Source organism: Lupinus angustifolius, unplaced genomic scaffold, assembly GCF_001865875.1.
Source record: "Lupinus angustifolius cultivar Tanjil unplaced genomic scaffold, LupAngTanjil_v1.0 Scaffold_371, whole genome shotgun sequence".
Lineage (NCBI taxonomy): Eukaryota > Viridiplantae > Streptophyta > Magnoliopsida > Fabales > Fabaceae > Lupinus > Lupinus angustifolius.
This window is the reverse complement of record NW_017727768.1, coordinates 317496-337248: the sequence shown is the minus strand read 5'-3', so window position 1 is coordinate 337248 and position 19753 is coordinate 317496. Positions and strand designations below refer to the sequence as shown.

General features: G+C 31.0%; 3 protein-coding genes across 3 annotated transcripts; 2 read left to right on the top strand and 1 right to left on the bottom strand.

Moving 5' to 3' along the window:
- The first annotated feature begins 548 nt into the window (after positions 1–548).
- Positions 549–4386, top strand: LOC109341120 (protein SULFUR DEFICIENCY-INDUCED 1-like). The gene is made up of 5 exons (XM_019578947.1): positions 549–783; positions 2044–2256; positions 2783–2938; positions 3607–4008; positions 4202–4386. The coding sequence occupies exons 1-4, from the start codon at positions 670–672 to the stop codon at positions 4006–4008; spliced, it is 885 nt and encodes a 294-aa protein (XP_019434492.1). The 5' UTR covers positions 549–669; the 3' UTR covers positions 4202–4386.
- A 1068-nt stretch (positions 4387–5454) lies between these two features.
- On the bottom strand, positions 5455–8065 carry LOC109341119 (DNA-directed RNA polymerases II, IV and V subunit 11). The gene is made up of 5 exons (XM_019578946.1): positions 7926–8065; positions 7749–7838; positions 7469–7547; positions 6493–6588; positions 5455–5707 (listed from the first exon to the last, which is right to left on the bottom strand). Exons 1-5 carry the CDS (start codon positions 7976–7978, stop codon positions 5675–5677), a joined length of 351 nt encoding a protein of 116 aa, XP_019434491.1. The 5' UTR covers positions 7979–8065; the 3' UTR covers positions 5455–5674.
- Positions 8066–9132: 1067 nt separating this feature from the next.
- Positions 9133–13515, top strand: LOC109341124 (cell number regulator 6-like). Its single transcript, XM_019578952.1, has 5 exons — positions 9133–9283; positions 9474–9581; positions 10252–10366; positions 11672–11937; positions 13242–13515. The coding sequence occupies exons 2-5, from the start codon at positions 9486–9488 to the stop codon at positions 13455–13457; spliced, it is 693 nt and encodes a 230-aa protein (XP_019434497.1). The 5' UTR covers positions 9133–9283; positions 9474–9485; the 3' UTR covers positions 13458–13515.
- Positions 13516–19753: the final 6238 nt, after the last annotated feature.

Below are 19753 nucleotides of genomic sequence, written 5' to 3'. Positions count from 1 at the left end.
TATCGGTCAAATTTTCTCAAAATTGTGATAAAAGCACCATGTAAAAAAATGTACGGAGACAGAAAATAATCATGTATACAAGTTTAATATACAATCAAATTCAATTTCACTCGCAGCAAGTACCACTCCTCACATCTACTCCATACAATCACCACCATGTTAATATGAAAAAAATATTTTTCCTAATCTTTTAATTTTTGGTATTAACGAATATATTCTCTCACCCGATAAATAAGAAATTAATACCCTTTATAATACATAATTACTTCTCTTAATAAGTATCCCTAAGAGAAATCCAACATTCTTTAATCAACGACAAAAACAATAATTTGTTATTGTTTTCCTAATCTGATATCTAAAAAAGAGACAGTGGGTCATACAAATGTTGAATGAAAAACGCCACATGTCACATACCAATTGGCCTATGGGCACATGATTAAGTTTTATGTGTTGCAACTATGCTAAAAAGAATATAGACGCAGTCCCATCCACATTCACATATGCATTGTTTACTTCACATATTCATTGTCTATATTAATTTCATCTATCCTTTGGTTTCTCTTTCTTATTGTAGAATTGAATCTCTCTCACCCTTTTCATAATTGTGTCTTTACTAAAAAAAACAGATAGAGTTTGTTATGTGATTTTGTGAGTAACAGAAACAGAATCATGGAAGGAAGTTTCTGCAGAAAGAGTTCACAAGGAAGAAAAGATGATCTTTATCATGTTATTCATAAAGTACCCTATGGAGACAGTCCTTATGTTAAAGCCAAACATGCTCAGGTATATATATACATGCATTTACATATTATGGCTTTTCTATAGTTTACTTATACTTTATACATGAAAATACATGAATTATTTATAAATTGTTAATATCATTATACTCAGTTAATAAAGTAAAAGTGAATAATTCACATGTTATGGTTTCTTTAAAGGTAATTTTACGTTAGAGGTTAAAGTGAATTGCGAGTAAATTAATGAATATTTGTTAGAATTTAGTCCAGATTAATACACTTTAATCTTGATATACTATGATAATTGCACCATCTTTATTTTATTCCTCCTTCTCTTTTAATTTCATGTTATTTTTTAGTGATTTGTTTCAGTTTTATATGGATATTGGGAAAAAGTTTAGGTTCATATTATGAAATAATTTAAGTTTATGCTGTCTCTTCTATATACTTTATAGGTTGTGAGACATATTTGGGTGTTAACTGTTAAATATTAAAGCTTTTAGTGCTTTACTGCTAAAGTATATTATTTGGAATTGACTATTTATGTATAATATGTAACAACATGGTAGAACAAGTGGAGCTCTTTTTGTTCCTCAGAATAATGTCACAAAGTCACAAACTTTACCACCTATTTCTTTTTCTTTCCTCAACAACTTTACCACATTAATGACTTCACTTGACAGTGTTAAACTAAGTTAACTGTTTCAGTTTCAATGTCTTTTATCTCTCCTTTATTTCTGTTATGGGGTGTTAATTGGTATAGGAATTGAATGTACATGTAGCACTTTTCTTTTCTTATATTTTTATAAAAAAAAATTCTTATATTAACTTTTATACTGTATCTCTATTATCTCTCTCCCCCTGCATCCACCTACATTAAAAAAGATGCAAAACAGATATTTTTTATGTAAATTTTAGAACATAGCCAAATTCAAAGATTTTCTACATTTTATATTTTATGATAAGACACTATTTTCTTTCTTTCTTCTTTATATGGGTAACCCTAATAAATTTTCATTACATTAGACCCATTTGCTTACTTGACTGTGTAAATACATACACATATACAAGTCAAACAAGCTAGTTAAATTTTTTTGGTACATGGGAAAGAAAATAGTAAAGAAAAATTAAGACCGGCGAAGATCCCATTGAAGGATTTATATCTGCCCTTAGCCAAGTTCTAAATTAATCATAATTGTTGAAGTATTTTCTGTCTATAACCATGTAATCATAATTGAATCAAAAAGCATAGTGTGATACTAATGATTATTATAATTTTCTTACAAACAATTGTGTATAATCTTAGTTGGTGGACAAGGACCCAGAAGCAGCAATTGTGCTATTTTGGAAGGCAATTAATGTTGGAGACAAAGTGGACAGTGCCCTAAAAGACATGGCTGTTGTGATGAAGCAATTAGATAGAGCTGAAGAAGCTATTGAAGCCATCAAATCTTTTAGAAGTGTTTGTTCCAAACATTCCCAAGAGTCACTTGATAATGTTCTTCTTGACCTCTACAAGGTATATACACAACTATGAATATCTTATTCTTTTAAATAATTCACTTTCGCTAAGTGGTTTTGCCCTCGCTGGATTGTGAGCTGGGCTTAGAGCCTATTCTTATCGCTTAGCGAGGGGATCATCGACTTTTGAATTTGTCGCTCAACGACTTAGTCTTATCGCGTTAGTGAATGTGATTTTCATCGTTCAGCGAACCAATTTCACTTAGCGTAATTTCACTCAGCGAAATTCATTACTTAACTGAGCGAATCATTCATCTGTTATTTTTAATTTCGTATTGAAAGAGATTAGTTGCTCATACTCATAGGATGATGACACTCTTTGGGGGAAAAACATGCATCCTTGTACATGATATTCATTCTCCAAGATTCAATATGTTGTATGATTTCATTATTTACTCTAATTAGTTAAGAAGGGTAAGTTATATTATCAGTTTATTTGTTTAATAGTGAAATGTGTTAATGATCTTTAGAATTAAACAACCAATCATATATAGATCTATCTAATTTAATTTTCTGTAAAACAGAAATGTGGAAGAGTAGATGAGCAAATTGAATTACTGAAGAGAAAGCTAAGATTAATCTACCAAGGTGAGGCCTTTAATGGAAAGACCACAAGGACTGCTAGATCTCATGGCAAGAAGTTCCAAGTTTCCATCAAGCAAGAAACTGCAAGATTATTGGTACTTTAAATCATTCATATATTTATCAAAAATGATATATAATCCTATAAACCTTTCTAAATATTCTTATACACCATAAAGAAGTTGGAAAATGATTTAAAAGTAACATATATCACAAAGTTGTTTATTAATTATTGGCCTACAAGTGATATATGCCACTTTTTGTGGTGTAGGATAATACATCATTACTCTATTGTTATATGCTCAGGCTTTATTGTTTGGATTGAAACTTTAAAATCAATGTTCATCATGAAACTTCTAAAGAAAATGGCAGCCATTTACCTCTACATTTTTAAATCATTGTTTTCAAAAGCGTTGTTGAATCTACTCTATATTCTATTGCACTCAAATAAATAGTGCCCGAAAGTATACTATTAAATGATAATTTTAAGCGTGGTTGTTTTGTTATTCTGACTTAGTGAAACAAACTCTTAAATACTTTGTTTTTATGTTTGCATTAACTTTGATGGGAAGATGGTTATGGGCACTTAACCTATGAGTTAAATAAATCTAGACCTTAGAACCAATCATAAATGGTTATAATTAAAAGTTAGTTATTGATCGTTTGATAGTCATATACATTTACCATTGTGTATTGTTCTTACGTGAGTTGCTCCCGATATATATAAACATCATTTGATTGTAATCTTATACCATGCATTGTGCAGGGAAACTTAGGTTGGGCCTATATGCAAAAGGCAAACTATATGATGGCTGAAGTGGTTTTCAAGAAAGCACAAATGATAGATGCTGATGCCAATAAGGCATGCAACTTGTGTCTATGCCTTATGAGACAATCTCGTTATGAAGAAGCAAATACCATTTTAAAAGATATTTTGCAAGGAAAATTTCCCGGGTGTGATGAATTCAAGTCCAGAAGAAGAGCTGAGGAATTGCTGAAGGAATTGAATTCTAACTTACCCCAATCTCAGTTTATGAATATTTTGGGCTTTGATGATGAATTTGTCAAAGGGATTGATGAATTATTATATACATGGGGTTCAAATAGATCAAGAAGACTTCCCATTTTTGAGGAAATATCATCATTTAGAGATCAATTGGCATGTTAACAGTTGAACCTACCTAAGCTATGGGAATACATTTGTTCTCCTACAAATTGTACCACTCTATAGGCACGAGTTGAGATTAGTTAAAAAAATATATTCAAATTAAAAGTTTAATTATTAAGTATTTTTCTGACCAATCACAAATCATAACACATAGAGTGACACACATTGTGGGATAAAAGATGTGTTCCCTTTTTTATGTAGTATATTGTTATCTTAGGTTTAATATCATGCATGTAGCTTGTTTCTTATCCATTTGTGTATTTTCCTCTACCCTTTTTTCTTCTTAAAAGAGTGGGAAAAACCAAGAATATGGTTTGGGTGTAGCTTGTAATCTAAACAATAAATTTCACTCAATACATAATGATATGGTTGATTATAATTTCTGGTCAGTTGTGAGAAAACAATTTAATTAAGGTCATGCAAGTTCATTAGAAGTCGTACCCATGTACCACCCACATAACTCCTTGAGATAAATTATGGTATTGCTTGAATGCAAGTTCATTAATGGAATGAAAAATAATATTGGAAGAAAGAATAAGAGGTGAAAGTCTAAAGGCTTTACTTAACTTCTCAAGATATAAATAAAAACGCTGTTAACCTTTTTCCTGTTATCAACACTTTTTGAAGTACCCATTGCACTCTCTTCAATTAAATATTTTGGTTTAATAAAAAGAATAACTTAGCATGGGTATATTAGGGTTGTATATGGCGAAGAAAGGGAAATAAAGCCTTTTTTATACTACTAAGGGTTAAGAATAATAACAGAGTGGATCGAGATTAAATTTATGCTTACTCAAAATCTAAAACCTGAACTCAAACTTGACGGGGTTAAAATTAACAATATCATCCTAAATCTAACTCGAAACCCGAAAAAAAGTTCCATATATGGGTGCTTCAATGATGAATTGTGAAAATTGGCATCGTGAATGTGGCTTAAAATTTAAAACAACAATGCTTACATCACACCCTTCCCCACCTTTAGCCTAACACTGGTTTGCTCTGTTACGTTATTCCATTATTGCCAGACTGATGTGCTCAAGATAAATGAAAGAAGAACCGAAGTAATAACTAATAACCTATGCTGCACTTACAAAGTAGCCAAACTGGTTAAACCTCAATGAGTTCAGGGTGGGCTCGGAGTACAATATCAATTATACCAAACCCGAATCCAAAAACTGGAATCGAGCTTTACCTGAACTCAATCACAACTGGTTTTCTTCGTTAAATTCAAGTTGGGATCGAACGGGTACCGACAAGTTCGGTTTTTAATATCATCCCTACTAAGGGTATTCCCTCACCTTTTGGGTAAGGAACTAATCTCTTTCAGGGTGTGTAATTACCCCTATCAACAAATATCGCTTACAGGAATCAAACATCTAACCTTTTGGTCATCATGAAAATCTAACGGGGCCTTACATCACTAAAGCCTTTGATATAAACATCATAAATAATCAAAAACCAAAGAGTAAAGAACTCCCATTAATACATTGTTAACATTGAGATTGTTCCCCACAGTAAAAGCTCCATAGCCCAACACATCAAATCTTTAACAAGTCTAATAAAACACAGAAAACATCCTAATTAAATTCCACTTAGGAGGGATTGATTTGCTATCTGAATATCTGGGAAGGCTTCCAACACACGCCATTTCAATCTTGAATGAAACTCAGTAGTCCCTCGAAAATTTCGTCATCTCCGCCTGCAATTAAAATTTTGAATGTGTAACTAAGGGTACTTACAAATCCATTAAGAATTTATCTCTTCCCAACACAAAAGTAGCATATACTACAGTTGAGTTATCTAAAAGAAATGTACAAAGTTTCAGAAATTTTTCCCGTCTTTCAACACTATCAGAGATATATAACAGTCCACTACGTGAAGGAGCACGTATTTCGCCCCATAAAAGCTAACAAGAGAGAAGAGACAATTGCTACGTATATTTCAGAAGAACTATATTAAACCAAGTGAATCACCACCACTTGTTGTTTATTAGGCAACACCCTTTTAGAAGGAAAAGCCAACTCCCAAGCCATCACATAAAGCTATAGATGTTATCCTAAGTTGAAGTCACAAAGCATACATTTTTCTACATGGAAGAGAAAGACAACATTAAAGGTGAATCACTCTTCTAATACTATAATCTGGCTACAACAAAGCAAGAGATGCCAAATATTTCTTCTTCGAAATAAAATGACTTACGAATGCTGAAACCTCAGTAACCTCAGTCAAACTCTAATTTCGCTGTAAGTACGAGTAAGAATGAGAAACACCAAAAGGTCATATACTCATATGATATGGTCTAATTTCAGAAATCTGCAACTACTCTATCGAGTAATGGCTGATTCTATATTTATATACAAGACGAATGATACAGTTTTAAAGTCTATCTAATATCTTATAAGAGAGTAAACAAGTATCGATAATGTCAAAGAATTTCACTTGTACACAGAAGTTACAGAACGATAAAAAGAGATAAGAATATACCTCAAAGGCATTCTTCAATTGATCAAGTTCCCGGTCAAGATCATTAATAGACTGATTATATGCCTGCATCGGAGAAGACTGGCTAGTGGTATGTATCTGCAGAAACAAGAAGAAAACAGATAACAGTAATAATCTCTTGTTCACAAATCGAACAAAAAATATGTACTACCCAGTTCCCAGAAGTATGGAAAATAAAAACCAGAAAAAGCATACACATATAAGATGAAAGTGTGAATTCAATATATTTATACATGAAAAGATTTAAAACGGCCAAAATGGGATGATTTGCATCATTTACTTTGTATCATAGTCACCTCCTGATACGTGGTTCTCTTTGGTACGGGTACATAGTACACGCTACGTTACCCTGTCAAATACCGGTACGGTAAGATATATCCAGTAGGGTTTCTATAACTCTTTGCACAGTCATTTCTAATGTTGTTTCTCGTAGGTTTAAATAAACTTTTGTTTCAAAATAGAAGAAATATCCAAGGATAAAATTCTTTCTTGTTTGTTGTAACTCATTCATGTAAGTGAGTATACATAACTAATTAATCTTCTTTTCTTTTTCTCAAATTGTAGGTAAAAAATCTGGTTCGTTCCTTAAAAGGATTCAGTTCGCAAAAGAAATACAAATTGGTACAAGAGAACAATTTCTCTACCAAAATGAGAGAATTGTGTTTCAATACTCAGTATCACTTGCTATACCAAATAACTTGTAAGTAAAAGGCTTAATTGCATTTGTTCTCATCTTTTATGACTATGTGATTTTAGTCCCTCCATTTCAATCCATGTTAAATAAAAAAATAGTTGTTGTATTAAATAAATGAAATGAAAAGTCAAAGGTTTGATTCGTGTGAGCTATACTTATTGGGAGAGGCAGCTACCGACCCCGAAAGTGATTAGTTGCGTACCCATAGCGTGAGGATATACCCTTGATTATACAAAAAAAAATGAAATGAAAAGTGAAACAAACCCTGATAATAATTTTATACTGGAGAGGGTGAGGCAACTTGTATCCAGCAAATAGAACATTAGGGTCTCTATGCAGCTGCCTGAAGAAACCAAAAACAATAAACAATATTAGGGTTTATGAGCATCTCTTCCCGCCCACAGCACGAGACTCCCACCTAGCGAGATATCGGAAATAAATAAATAGCGTAAGGGCTATTTCCACGCATACATATTTAGGTCACAAGACAAACAACATTACCGACTCGGAAAATAAAAAGAGAGAGAGAGGGTTGAGGTTGTACATGCGGAGGATGTTGCCGACAGTGTGGTCTTCTCTCTCGATTGTGAAAGAAGCTGCGTTTATTATCTTCGTGTCCCTCTCGTAAGAAACCCTTCAATCAAATTTACCATTTTTTCATTTTCAATTTTAAAACACAGAAATTATAAAAACAGAGAATGAGAATAAGAAGAATAGTTACTTTTTGGTGCCTTCAGGGACGACGAAACGTTCGTAACGATCTGGTGCATTCATCTTTTTCTTCTTTTCCTTTTCTCTCTTTTTTCTCCTATTCTCCTATTCTCCTTTACTCACTTCAAATAATGCACTGTTCTTTTTTACACTTTTAGTTTTTTGTTAATAAATTTGATAACGTAAAATTACAAAAATATCCCATGTATACATAGAAGGGTATATAGACAAGATAAGCTCCAATAGGAACACCGAATCACTGTTAATGTAATTTTCATGTTAATTAGCATAGCGCGTGAGTCAAACTCTAGATGATGTTCTCTCCACCGTCCTTATAAAAATTAAAATAGTCATTTATATAAATGGAGCATATATGTTAAAGATAAGGATTCCTAACTAATAGTATTTTTCAAATTCTCAATTAATTAACCTATTTTGATTGGTTTGGTATATTATTAAAAACATCAATAAGTATAGAAGATCTTCATTCTATATGTTATACCTCTCAGTGCGCACGATCCGATAAATATGTTCACCTAATTTGATATGATCATAAGTCAAGTTTCTTTGTGTATATGTTTGAGTTTAAAAATTAGACTTGATAAATATTTAGTGCTGGATAAGGGACAAACATAATCTGCTCTAAGGTCACTAGTTCATTATGTTGTTTGTATATAAATATTTAATTGTGTAAAGAATAATAACATCTTTTTGACTCAAAATACTGATTTATTTGTCATATATATATATAACAAAACATTTTTATATACATCATTTCAAATTAGATATCTATAATAGTAAGTAATACTGAGAAGACTTTATATCAAAGAGTTTTGCATTATATTTAATCAGGTCTAGGCTAAGTTTAACATTTGACTCATTTGACATTTAGGGTTAGGTTAACCTCGGGTCTAAGGTTGAGTCAGCTTCAAAAAAATAACCTAACCAACTTTTAGGATTAGATAAAGAACAAGGCTTACCCAACTCATATTCACCTCTAATTATACTAGACAAAAATGTACGATTCATTATTAATTATTAAGTATGTTGTTAGAAAAATATAGTTATTATTTGTTTATGGAAATAATTTTTAAATACAAATGACACAATTTTCCTGGTAATTTATGGTAAGGAAGACTCCATAAAAGAAAAACATACAAAGTGAAAGCATGCACGTTATTTAATTAATTGAGACGTGTGAAAGAGAAGTAATGCCGAGACATAGGGGAAGATAGAGGCCAAAACAAAACCAAATAGTTAACAGTTACAATAGCATCATCATTCATCCAACAAAAACATTTACTTTATCCCAGAAATCCAACATATTCAAATCTACATAATCATTCAACAATAATCATATCATTTCAGGTTTATAAAACTACACCATCATTTGTTATTAACATTATATTATATATATATTCATTCCTTCTTTTCTTCATACGTATCTTGTTCTATCATTTACCTTATATATACATTATTCATAGCTTTTATCATTGACCATTATCTCTATATATTTGTATTATTTTTTTGTTGATGCAATTTTTGCATTTTTTATTAGAGTGGTGATAACATGGCAGAGAAAAGGTACGTGAAGTTGACTAAAGAACAAGCTGCATTGCAGGATATTACTCCTGGAGAACTGCACCAACCCATTGAAGTTTCACAAGTAATCTTCCAATTTTTTTTAATGTTTCTTCAAATTTAAGCATTGTTTTGCTAAAAATTATAAGATCTGCTATGCTTGTTATCCAAATTGGCTTGTATATATAGGAAGTGATTCTAGTAAGAACAATAGTTATTATTAGAAATTAGAATAATTATTATTATAAGAAATGAGAACAATTGTTAGTATGAGAATGAGAAGAATTATTATGGATATTATATCTTATCTGAATGATCAATATTTAAAGATAAATGCACGTTAACTAACTTTTAATCATAACTATCTATAGGTTTATTGTGCTCATAATTTTTACATGAAAACTGTTCTTGACTCACTCAGATATATATAGTTTTGGTTATCCTTAGTTTTTAGATTTGTGTCCTTTTGTTCATATTCATGGAAGTTCATTAAGTTTTAGTTTTCTACAATTATTGATAAAGCATTATGACATCGTTTGTTTCATATAGCAGAAAAGACTTACTTTATATCTCGAATTTGTAAAAAAGAGGCAATACCCTTTTTCCTTTATCAACATAATGTAACTCATTAATCAAGATGTGGTCAACCAGTTTTTATTTGATTTGTAAGTTGTAACTATTTAGTGAAATTTTGGCTTTATATTCTTATGTTCATCTTCATTAATAATGATGATTGAAATAAACTTTTTTCACAGTATAATGTTCGTAGATGTATTGAATGTGGACAAGTTCTTCCTGAAACCTACCAACCCCCTGCTGATGAAGATTGGGCAACTGGAATCTGTGGTTGTGCAGAAGATACTGATAGTTGTAAGATTCTATCTGATTTACCATTTATTAAATTGATTCATGTGTCAAGATGTTACATTCTATGTGTGGAATATGTAACGTATGCCTGTTTCTCAGTTTAATCAATGGTATTCTCTTATCATATGAGGAAGGAACTAATCCATTTTGAGATATGTGTTGCTCCTCCCAATAAGTGTCGCTCATAAGAATTGAATATTTGACATTTTAGCCGATCTAAGAATTCAGTAGGGCCTTATACTACTAGACCAACCTTGTTGATATGTAATGTATGACTTTTACGTAATGTAGAGTTTCTGAAGAAATAAAGATTTGCAGAAAGGGTAAAATGCTACTAGTTGCATAGTGGAGAGATTTATTCAAGATCAAACTACTTATTGAAAGTAAAATAATAAAAGGGAAACAGAAAAAATGCTTAGATTATATCACTCTATCCTGCAAAAAAAGTTGATGCACTAATATGAATCATCTTAGATTATGATTAACTTACACTATCAGCAACACTTGGCTTATCTTGGATTTCCTTTTTTCTATTTCTATTCATTGCATTCCTTACACCTACTTGCTGAAGGTGCTAGGACACACCTTACACATTCTACAACTCATGAAATAAATCATCCTAATTCTTCCTCACTATTATAACAATTTAAAAAATAATTTCCATATTAATAACTTACAATGACCAAACATGACAACTATGGGAGATCCAGAATAGAGACTTCCACCTAATGCGGGTATGTGGAGTATAAATGTATGTAACCTTACTCTTGCAAGCGAAGAGGCTGTTTCCAGGATACGAACTTATGATTATCAAGTCACAAGACAAACAACATTACCATTGTGAGACTCTATAACGTCACAACTACCATTACTCTATCAAATTCATATTGCTGCCTTTTTAATGCATCAGAGATTTTCATTGTTTCTTTCTTCTATTCTGGAGAGGGGACTTTACTTAAAATCAAGAAACTAAACTCTAGTAAAACTTTAGAAGTACATCTACCTTGGCTTCATGCCAAATTTTGCTATGATGAAACCCTTCTTTGTTAGCTTCTTACATGATTTTCTTACACAACAATTCATATTCAAACACCTACTTAATAATGAATTAATGGAGTTCAGCTCCTCTCCAGTACTGGAGAGTCAAATAATGGAATATGAGGAGAAAATAGACTGTTAATTTTATTTTGTTTTATTGAAAATAACTTAAAATCATGTTCGTTAAAATTTTATTTGTGACATGTGTCGCAATCTCTATCTAGTATTGGAGAATATCTGAATTCCAATTATGATGGTTGTGGTGTGTAGGTTGGACTGGGCTATTCTGTCCATGTGTTCTGTTTGGACATAATGTTGAAGCAATGAGAGAAGATATTCCATGGAAAAATGCATGTGTTTGTCATGCTATGTGTGTGGAAGGAGGAATGGCTCTTGCAGCAGCAACAGCACTTTTCAATGGCATTGATCCTCAGACATCATTTCTCATTGTTGAAGGCCTTTTCTTTACTTGGTGGATGTGTGGCATTTATACTGGTTTGTTTAGACAAGCTCTGCAGAAGAAGTATCATCTCAAGGTGATTTTCTTTCGGGAGCACATAGTTGTCCTAAAAAGTGTGTCACTTGCTACTAAATTTTTAAATTAAATTCATTTTTCAAATAAAGTGGTACATAGAGTGACAGCATATATGCTCTCTTTAATTTCCTTGTTATTATTGAAGAGTCTGAGTCACTAGTTATTACTAGATTCAATCATTAATCTCGAGTATCAAATTTATATTTCAGTGTACTACATATTAGGTTCACCTTAAACAACACTTTTCATGATAATAACTTAAAAAGTGAAGAAATAGGTTCATACAATCATACCTGAACCATACTATGTTTGGGGTTCATTTTTAAGGGCAGAAGGTTTCTAATATGATTTGAAACCTGAAATGGGATCCACATGATGACATGCATCCAAGTTTTATACTCACCTGTGTTGAAGAAGAATAAAATGTTGTAAGAAATTGTTATAACTTAAATTAGCTTCTATTAACATCATTTTATATATTTCTAAAGTAGTTCATAGGATTTGTTGTTACTCTGTCAATGTTTATAAGTAGCATTAGTATTAAAAAATCTGTGATATTATGGTGTCGCTCAATTGAAATATAAATTTTTGTGATCAAGGATTTGCTAACAAATATGATCCATGATAAAGTATTATGGCATCACTAGCCGACCCATCTAGTGAGACTAAAACTTGATTATTTTCGTTTACATTTGAAATTGAAGTTAAAGCTTTTTTATTCTCTTTTCATTTTTAGAATATTGAGGTCTAAGGAGCTATTTTTTAGTTTTGTAGACTAAGAAATTAGAACACATCACACTCTAGTCTTCTTCAATGAACCTGTTAAAGTGATTTGAAATTACAAATAATCAAATCATCATGTCCATACAATTTGAGATACAGAACTTCCAAAAACAGTAGATTTATAGACAAACAAGTTCTTTAACTGAGTGAATATTTCATATTTGTATGTTCAACAATTAGAGTATTTACTCCCCTCCTAATGCAAAGACTCATGCCTACTATAAAATGATCCAATTGGTAGAACCTTTGCATGTTTTCAAAAAAGAAATTTGTAGACTTTTTCATTTGGTATATGCCAGAAAATAAAAATGTGAGTTTTATTTTTTGTTTGGTGTAGTCTTCTACCTAACCTGGAAACAATATCCTCGCTTGTGAGAATATTGCGAGGGTAAGACTGCCTAAATCGTAACACATTTTGGTCTTTCGATGGAACTAACCAAAGATAACACAAAAAGTATATTCTTCTGTCCTGTTTCTTGCACCAAATGCTATCACTGACTCACTCTACTAATTCATTTTCAGGACTCACCATGTGACCCTTGCATGGTTCATTGTTGCTTGCATTGGTGTGCCATATGTCAGGAACATAGGGAGATGAGGAACCATCTTTCTGAAGATGCTTCTACTGAATCAACCATTGTTAGTCCTCCACCAGTTCAAGAGATGAATTCTCATGATGACAACAAAGACTCCACACCAACTGATGAACATAACAATTTGCAAATCCAACCTGTTTAGGAATTTGCATTGATTGTATAGAGAAGCCATATGTTCATCTTCCTTGATCTTTTTTTTAGTTTATCCTCGAGAATCCTTCACCATATGAATGAAGAGCTAATCCCTTTCGAGGTGGTGACTATCCATCTCTTAACAAGTATCGCGATCAGGAATCGAACATTTGTACCTAGGAACCATTGGTATCTTCCTTGATCTTTTGTTTGGTTATTTATTTTTATTTTATTTCTTTCTTTATGTGTGTAAAGTTTTTGCATAACTGTAGATATACCTACTAATGTCATAATTCATGACAATATTAAAAACTTTCAGTGAGGGAAAATATAAATGTATATTTTCTCTTCAATTTCGACAAAAAGTCATCTATACCAAGATAGTATGTATTCATAAATTTTAGGTTGTGAGGACGATTCATAAAAAAGTTTATAGTATACTAAATTTAACATAAATTTTTATAAATAATTTAATATTAAGTTGATGACTATTCAATATTTAAATATGTAAATGATATATAAATTTTCTTACCAAAACAATGAATGATATAAATAAGTTTTATAAGCCATTTATGCGGATGCCAATAAATATAATATAATTGAATTATATATGTATATATATATATACATATAAGGAGAGATCTGTTTATACACAAATTAAATTACACTAGTTATACTCAATCTCAACTGTCAATTTTCTTAAATTCAACGAACCAAATGTATTAAACTTAAAAGTTATTTAAGATTTTTTTTTCTCGTTATTTATTTCACTCACCAATTTGATGAGTTAGATTTAAGAAAATGAATGACTGAGATATAGTGTAATTAATATAACTTAAATTTGGTGTAAATAAATTTATCATTTATATATACTAGTATGGTGACAAGCACTCCGTGCCTGCCGATCTATATTTTTACTTTATGGTGTCAAATATTTAAGTTTTATATATTTTATTTAGGCGTATCAAAATAATTTTTGTATTGAATATATTTTATATTGTAATTTTTATTGTGTGCACCTTATATTATATATTTTTGACTTTATTTTAATTGTCAAATTAAGGTGAGAGGATAGTTAACATATTGATAGTAGTTATATATGATTATTTTTTTTTTTTGTAGAAACTAAAAAGTGTTAATAGTAAAATAGGAAAACAAAAATCACTTCATACATGGTGGTAGTTACACCATGTTTCCTCTTTATATATAAAACTAGTGTGTCGATTGGCTCTTCGTGCCTATCAACTTGCATTCTTATTTTTTCTGATATGTATCATTTTTTTGTTACATTTGTTAAAGAAAAATAATTTAATATAAGAAATTTTACATAGAAATTCAATAAAAACCAAAGATGTAAGAAGATTAAGATAAAAATAAAAATAAAATGTATGGAAAAATAATGATATATTGTGAAAAAGAATAAAAGTAATATTTGGAAGTTTAAGATGGTTATTAATGGAGGAGAAACAAAAAGATAATTTTAGAATAGGAAGGATTCACTTACTCTAAGAGTAAGTTTTTTTTAACTTACTCCTCATCCTAGCCATCAATTCTAGGGAAATCCAATGGTTTGAATTAGTGAGTACATCTAAATCATTAGATGTCCATAAAATTGATGGCTAAGATGTGGGTAAGTTTAGAAAACTTACTCTTGGAGTAAGTGCTCCCCACTCATTTTAGAATGTGAAAAAATTATGTCATGATAGTTATTTGTAGTTTTCCCTTTATATATAATAGTGTGTCGCATGCACTTCGTGCCTACCGATCCATATTGGAGTGTATATGATATTATCATTTTTATGATAAAAAGTATGAAAATGAATAGTGATATTATGAAAAATTACATTGGAGGTTTGATATTTTTGGTGTATGTAACTTACTCTAATTTTCATTAATATTTTTATTATATGAGAAAATATTGTAAATTTAGTTAATTAAAAGGGCAAAATAGGTAAGAGATAATTACACCATATAGGTAGTTATAAGAAGTTCTCCTTTATATGTAGTATATATAGTATAGAAGATAGATAGATATATATTTTTAATTTTAGTTAATTAAAAGGGTATATATATATATATATATATATATATATATATATATATATATATATATATATATATATATATATATATATATATATATATATATATATATATATATATATATATATATATATATATATATATATCCACCAACAAGGCATTGGTCTAGTGGTGTAAGGCCCGGCTAAATTCTCAGGAAGACCAAAAGGTCAAGTGTTTGATTCTTGAGAGTGACACTTGTTGAGAGAGGCAGCCACGAACCCTAAAAATGATTAGTTCCTTACCTTTGAGATACCCTTGACCACTTAACTGATGAATACAAAGTATACAAGTTTTCTATCATTCTACTATTCTTCATTTTCTGAGTTATAACAAAGATGAGTCCAAGGTTATATGATCCAGATTCAAAGAAAATCTTTGTCAGTAAAGATGTTACTTTTGAAGAAGGGAAATGTTGAGACTGGGGCAGAATAAAAGAAGAAATCAATCAAGATTTATTAGAATGGGAAGATGAGGATGAAAATAATGGAGAGGATGAACCGGGTGAAGAGGAAAATGGTGAAATAGGTTGAAACAATTTGAATATCAGTCCGATAGAGGCACCTGCACGTTCAAATGAGCTAAATACATATGAAGAGTTGGCTGAAGGGAGGGGTGAACGAGGAAGAAAACCACTAGGTTGGATGGCAGATTATGAAACAAGAGAAGGATTATCTGAAGAAGAAAATATGAATGTAATGATGATGATGATTGAGCATGACCCAGTTTCATTTGAAGAAGCAATGAAGAGCAAAAATTGGAGAGAAACAATATCAACATAAATTAAAGCCATATAGAGGAATTAGACTTGGGAACTTATTGTACTGCCAAAAGGAGTCAAACCTAATGAAGTTAAATGGATATTCAAAACTAAGTTTAACAAAGATGGGGGTGTAGAGAAGCTCAAAGCAAGAATAGTGGCAAGTGGTATGCACAACGTAATAGAGTAGATTACACTAAATTATTTGCTCCAATGGCAAGACTTCATACCATCCGTGTGATACTCACAATTGCTGCACAATTCAGTTGGGAGGTTTTTAAGTTGATGTGAAGAGTGATTTTCTTCACGGGAGCTCAAGGAGGAAGTGTTTGTGCAACAACCTGAGGGATTCATAAAGAAAAAAGAAGAAGATAATGTCTATAGGTTGAGAAAGGCATTGTATGGTCTTAAACAGGCACCTCGAGCTTGATATAGCAGAATTGAAGCTTACTTTGTGCAAGAAGGTTTTGAGAAGTGTTTCAGTGAATACACACAGTTCACAAAGTCGCAACGAGGTAAGATACTAATAGTAAGTCTTTATGTTGATGATTTGATCTTTATTGGGAATGATAGAGCCATGGGTGATGAATTTAAAAATTCAATGATGCTGAAATTTGATATGTCTGACTTGAAAAGGATGAGACATTTTCTTGGAATAGAAGTTAAGCGGGGATCATATGGAATTTTCATCTACCAAAGAAGGTATGCACGAGAAGTATTAGCCAGGTTTAACATGGGAGGTTGCAATGTAGTAAAGAATCTGATAGTCCCAGGTACGAGGTTGTCCAAGGATGTAGGTGGATTTGGAGTTGATGAAACTCTATATAAGCAGGTAGTTCAAAGTCTCATGTACTTAACTGTCACTAGGCCTAACTTGACATATAGTGTTAGTCTAATAAGCAGGTTCATGTTCAGTCCAACTATGTCTCATTGGCTTGCAGCAAATTTTTTTTTAAGGCACCTGAAAGGTACAACTGATCTTGAGATTTTTTATAATTAAGGAGAAAATAACTTGAGATTCACAACCTTTATAGACAGTGACTATGTCGGCAACTTAGATGATTGAAAAAGTACTTCTGGATTTGTGTTTATGATGGGGTCTGCTGCTGTTTCTTGGTCCTCAGAGAAACAATCAGTGGTTGCTCTTTCCACTATGGAAGAAGAGTATATAACAATATCATTGTGTGCTTGTCAGTGCGTCTGGCTCAGAAGGATGTTGAAGAAACTTGGAGTTGAAGAAAAGATATAAACTGCAATTATGTGTGATAACAGCTCCGCTATACAATTATCAAAAAATTCAGTGTTTCATGAGATAATCAAACATATTGATGTAAGATTCCATTTCTTAAAAGACTTGACGAATGATGGATCAAATTGAAGATATCATGACAAAACCAATAAAGTTGAAGCAGTTTGAGAAACTTCATGGCATGCTTGGAATGAGTGAAGTTACTAAAGAGAATGAAGAAATGTCAAGTGTCACTGTCGCTCAAGCGACAATTCACATGTGTAGAAGCTAAAGTCTCTGCGTGTCTCTCACCTGAGCGAGAGGGTGTCGCTCAAGCGACAATTTAAAGTTTTAGAAACCAAAATCATTGCGTGACTCTCGCTTGAGCGAGAGAGGGTCGCTCAAGCGACAATTTGTATTTATAGGAGCCAAATCTTTGTGTGTTTCTTGCTTAAGCAAGGAGGGGTCGCTCCAGCGACAAATTTGCAGTTGTGGGAGTCAAATCTCTGTGTGTCTCTCGCTTAAGCGAGGCAAACAGTCATCCTGATTGCTCAAACGAGACTAAAACGCAGATGCATTAGTTTAAGAGAGGGATTGTTAGATAATTGTTTTGGTTTTAGTGTTTATGGAGAATAAAACCGATTAATGACCACTTTATTGGCATTGATAATATGGTCGGTTATGTTTTCTTTTTGCTTTGAATAAGGCTGTATATAAAGTATGCAAGTTTTCTATCCTTATACTATTCTCCATTTTCTGAGTTATAACAAAGATCACACATGGTTAAGAACATACATATTACTTATACATTCACATGATTCGAACCTATTCAAATACATAAGGAAAATGAGGAAAATAAATGACAATCATGTAAAAATTGCTATTGAATCAAAATCCATGTAATAGTCACACAACAAACATAGAGGATACAAAATAATTGGAAAGTTAAAAGTTTAAAACACAAAATGATCATTGATCTTCTTGAACAAAGAAGCCCACTAAATATTATTTTCTTCATTCTTGCATCTATTCTACTCTTCTAGTGAAAGAGAATAATAGAAACTTTTTCCAGTTATAAATGAACTTGTTACACAAAAATAGTAAACAAAATAATTAATGATAAATATGAATGTTATATACTCAACCAATTTTAGTATTAATTAAGACATTGGTGAGTATAATATCGATGATATAGATGATTGATTTGTAACATTTACGTTGCTTCAGTGCTCTAAAAATCTTTCCATGTTTATTCAGCTCTTGAAAATAATCAATATGAAATGAACTAAATGCACAACAATAATCAATATTAGGTCAAAAGAGCAAAAAATAAACATCAATGAAAGAATGAAATCAATTGGAAGGGATCTACAAAATAATGAAATCTATGAGATAAGATCTACAAAATAAAAAAAATCAATGAAAAATAAACAAAAAATCAATACATTTGATGGTGAGAAAATAAAGTAATAAATTAATGATTTCATTCAAAAATAAATACATTTAAATACAAATATTAATAATAAACGAATAAATGTATTGAAGGAATAAACTAATACATACAATTTTATTATTAAAAATGTGTTTCAAATTATTTGTATTAACTTCTTATACATCGGTAATTGATAGCATATAAAAATAATAATAACAATAAATGATAAAGAGATTATCTGTATTAAATAAATTAAAAGGTTAGAAAGAGTTTTTCATAAATAAAAAATTAAATAAAACTTTAGAAAATGAAAGGTTTAATATGCTTAGGCTGAAAAAGTAAATTGCGTCAATATCACATGTATTTATGACACATGTGAGATGATATGTATTACATATGATGGAGGTTTTTGGCTCGGATTCCCCATGAGCTGACAAGTGGCGGAGTAACAAAGGTTATAGTGTGGTGAGATGCATTGGAAAAGAAGAGTCACATGATACATTATGTGAAAGTCTTTGATAAAAATATGGACATGTTTTAGAAGGAAAAAGTGAAGAAGAAACTCCCTTATATTATGAGGAACATGTTTTTCTTATATATGTAAATGCAATAGATTAAATAAGCACATTATACGCTTTAATAGTAATTAAATAAATTAACAATCCAATCATATATCATTATACTTATCTATCTTAATTTTTGGTCTCTAAATAACATAAAATTCATTACAAAATTTAAACTTTGACAATACTTTTATTAAGATCGCTTCAAAAAATTTATGTTTTAGAAAATATATTTTACTAA

What these genes read in the sequence shown, in the direction of transcription:
- LOC109341120 (XM_019578947.1), top strand. Translation starts at nt 670, where the DNA reads ATGGAAGGAAGTTTCTGCAGAAAGAGTTCACAAGGAAGAAAAGATGAT. An exon ending in TTCTTCTTGACCTCTACAAG is followed by an intron (nt 2,257 to 2,782) that starts GTATATACACAA and finishes TCTGTAAAACAG; the next exon opens with AAATGTGGAAGAGTAGATGA. An exon ending in AAGAAACTGCAAGATTATTG is followed by an intron (nt 2,939 to 3,606) that starts GTACTTTAAATC and finishes TGCATTGTGCAG; the next exon opens with GGAAACTTAGGTTGGGCCTA.
- LOC109341119 (XM_019578946.1), bottom strand. Translation starts at nt 7,978, where the DNA reads ATGAATGCACCAGATCGTTACGAACGTTTCGTCGTCCCTGAAGGCACC. An exon ending in GTCCCTGAAGGCACCAAAAA is followed by an intron (nt 7,839 to 7,925) that starts GTAACTATTCTT and finishes ATTTGATTGAAG; the next exon opens with GGTTTCTTACGAGAGGGACA. An exon ending in AGTATAAAATTATTATCAGG is followed by an intron (nt 6,589 to 7,468) that starts GTTTGTTTCACT and finishes TTGTTTCTGCAG; the next exon opens with ATACATACCACTAGCCAGTC.
- LOC109341124 (XM_019578952.1), top strand. Translation starts at nt 9,486, where the DNA reads ATGGCAGAGAAAAGGTACGTGAAGTTGACTAAAGAACAAGCTGCATTG. An exon ending in AACCCATTGAAGTTTCACAA is followed by an intron (nt 9,582 to 10,251) that starts GTAATCTTCCAA and finishes CTTTTTTCACAG; the next exon opens with TATAATGTTCGTAGATGTAT. An exon ending in TGCAGAAGATACTGATAGTT is followed by an intron (nt 10,367 to 11,671) that starts GTAAGATTCTAT and finishes TGTGGTGTGTAG; the next exon opens with GTTGGACTGGGCTATTCTGT.